We start from the raw sequence: 1,970 nt of genomic DNA on the forward strand, positions 1-1,970 counted from the left end.
GGTGTTCAGCCTGGAGAAGAGAAGGCTCCAGGGAGACCTTGGAGCACCTTCCAGTGCCTGAAGGGGCTCCAGGAAAGCTGGGGAGGGGCTTGGGACAAGGGCAGGGAGGGAGAGGACAAGGGGGGATGGTTTTAAACTGAGAGAGGGGAAGTTTAGGTTAGACATTAGGAATTCTTTGGTGTGAGGGTGGTGAGAGCCTGGCCCAGGTTGCCCAGGGAAGCTGTGGCTGCCCCATCCCTGGCAGTGTTGAAGGGCAGGTTGGATGGGGCTTGGAGCAGCCTGGGCTGCTGGGAGGTGTCCCTGCCTGTGCAGCAGGTGAGGACGAGATGGTTTTTCAGTTCCCCTCCAACCCAAGCCAGTCTGGGATTCTGTGATTTAATCAGAATAAACCAGGTAGAATTGAAGACAAGTTCAATTTCAAGTAAAATTGTTGCTCCAGTCAAGAAATACACCTACTAAATGACAGTCCTTGCTTTATCTCACCTCTTTTATTCATTAAATCACTTTACCATTATTTTTCTGTGTTCAACAATAAACATTTCTTGCAATAAAGCCACCCAGGCAGCTGTGATTTTCCTCCAACACCAGGGCTGGGATACCAGGCACCATCTGCACATCTTTAGGATACAAATAAAGTAAAATTTAGAAGTCACCTCCTGTCATGCACAGGGAGGCAGGAGAAGCAGCTTCATCTTACCCATCATGCAGAAAAGTGTCCTCCAGAGAAGCTCTGGGCACTGAGCCCAGCAGTGATGGACACCAGCTTCCAGGCACCCCCCAGGACCACCACTCCAGCTCTTGGCTTCACAGCTCTTGGGCAGAACTTGGGACTGGAGGACACTGAGGAGTGTGAGAAAGTTAAAAAGGCCAATCAGGAGCTACTGCACTTGACTTTCTGGAGGTGTTTCTAAAGGTTTCTTAGGAAAGGGAGTGTATTTTTATGTGTTTACAATGAACAGTTTAGGGTTTTATTGCACTGTTGTTGTGAGCAGATGCAATCACACTGAATCCATGCAAGGTCTCATGCAAAGTGTAACACCTGTGTGAGGAATGGAGAGAGAAAGAAATCAAAATGCAGTGGGCCAGAGTGTGGAAACCTGCTTTCATCTGAGCAGCAGCTTCTGCTCACAGCATCTCAGGGAGGTAAGACAAGCTGGTTGTGTTCTTGCAAGCAATGGCAAGAGGGTTCAACATTCACTCTGTCCAAGCTGCAGTGTGAATCCCTGGCTGTATTCATGGAAAATGATTGTGGAAGGTGAGTGCAGGGGAAAACCCACAGTGAGGGGTTGAAAAATTATGCTCAGGGAACATTAGTGCTCTGTTCACCCAACAACTCTGGCTGTGGTGGCACCTGAGAAGCTGCTGAGAGCTCCAGGTACTGAAGGAGGATGAAGTAAGGAGGGTCAGGAGGCCAGAACAGGGAAAAATGTACAGATGGCAGAGGAGAGGACACATTAGGCAGAGAGAACCAGGAATATTGAAGAATCCATTTTAAAATAATAAGAAAACAAAGGTAGAACTGTTAAAATAAAGCTGCAGTGTGACAGGCAAACAAACAGGGAAGTTTGTAACCCTCGTGGAAGTGCAGCAATCATTCTAAAGGCAACAGGGAAGTACAATAGCAGCAGTACCTGTTACAGCCCATGTTCCAGCTGTGCCAAGTTTCAGAGTTATGTCAGAGCTCGGATACTATGTGACATCCCAGCTGCCAGTTCAATGACAGAATAAATCTCTGTTGGCTCCAGTTTCTGTCATCCTCATTCTGGGCACTGCCAGGTGAAAGAAGATACCCTTGACGTGGGGAAGGTAACGCAGCAGCAGTTACCCACACAGAGGGCAGGCTGGGGAATAAATGACATCATTTTGCTTGAAGAGGCATTCTTAGAAAAGGTGCTGCCAGTGGTTTGCATGAAGCATGAGACAGAGCCACAGCAATGTGGCTTTGCAGGGTTCACTTACTGAAAGGATCA

The 1,970-nt window shown here is 48.0% G+C and overlaps 1 protein-coding gene across 1 annotated transcript in view; it reads right to left on the minus strand.

Moving 5' to 3' along the window:
• Positions 1–1,645, minus strand: part of LOC104386544 (endothelin-2-like) — a 6,869-nt gene extending 5,224 nt beyond the window's left edge. The window contains exon 1 of the mRNA XM_009995161.1: positions 1,632–1,645. Coding sequence (XP_009993463.1) covers positions 1,632–1,645 — 14 coding nt within the window. The remainder of the gene's footprint in view (positions 1–1,631) is intronic.
• Between the last annotated feature and the right edge of the window lie 325 nt (positions 1,646–1,970).

This window comes from Chaetura pelagica, unplaced genomic scaffold (assembly GCF_000747805.2).
Source record: "Chaetura pelagica isolate M959 unplaced genomic scaffold, ChaPel_1.0 scaffold273, whole genome shotgun sequence".
Taxonomy (NCBI): domain Eukaryota; kingdom Metazoa; phylum Chordata; class Aves; order Apodiformes; family Apodidae; genus Chaetura; species Chaetura pelagica.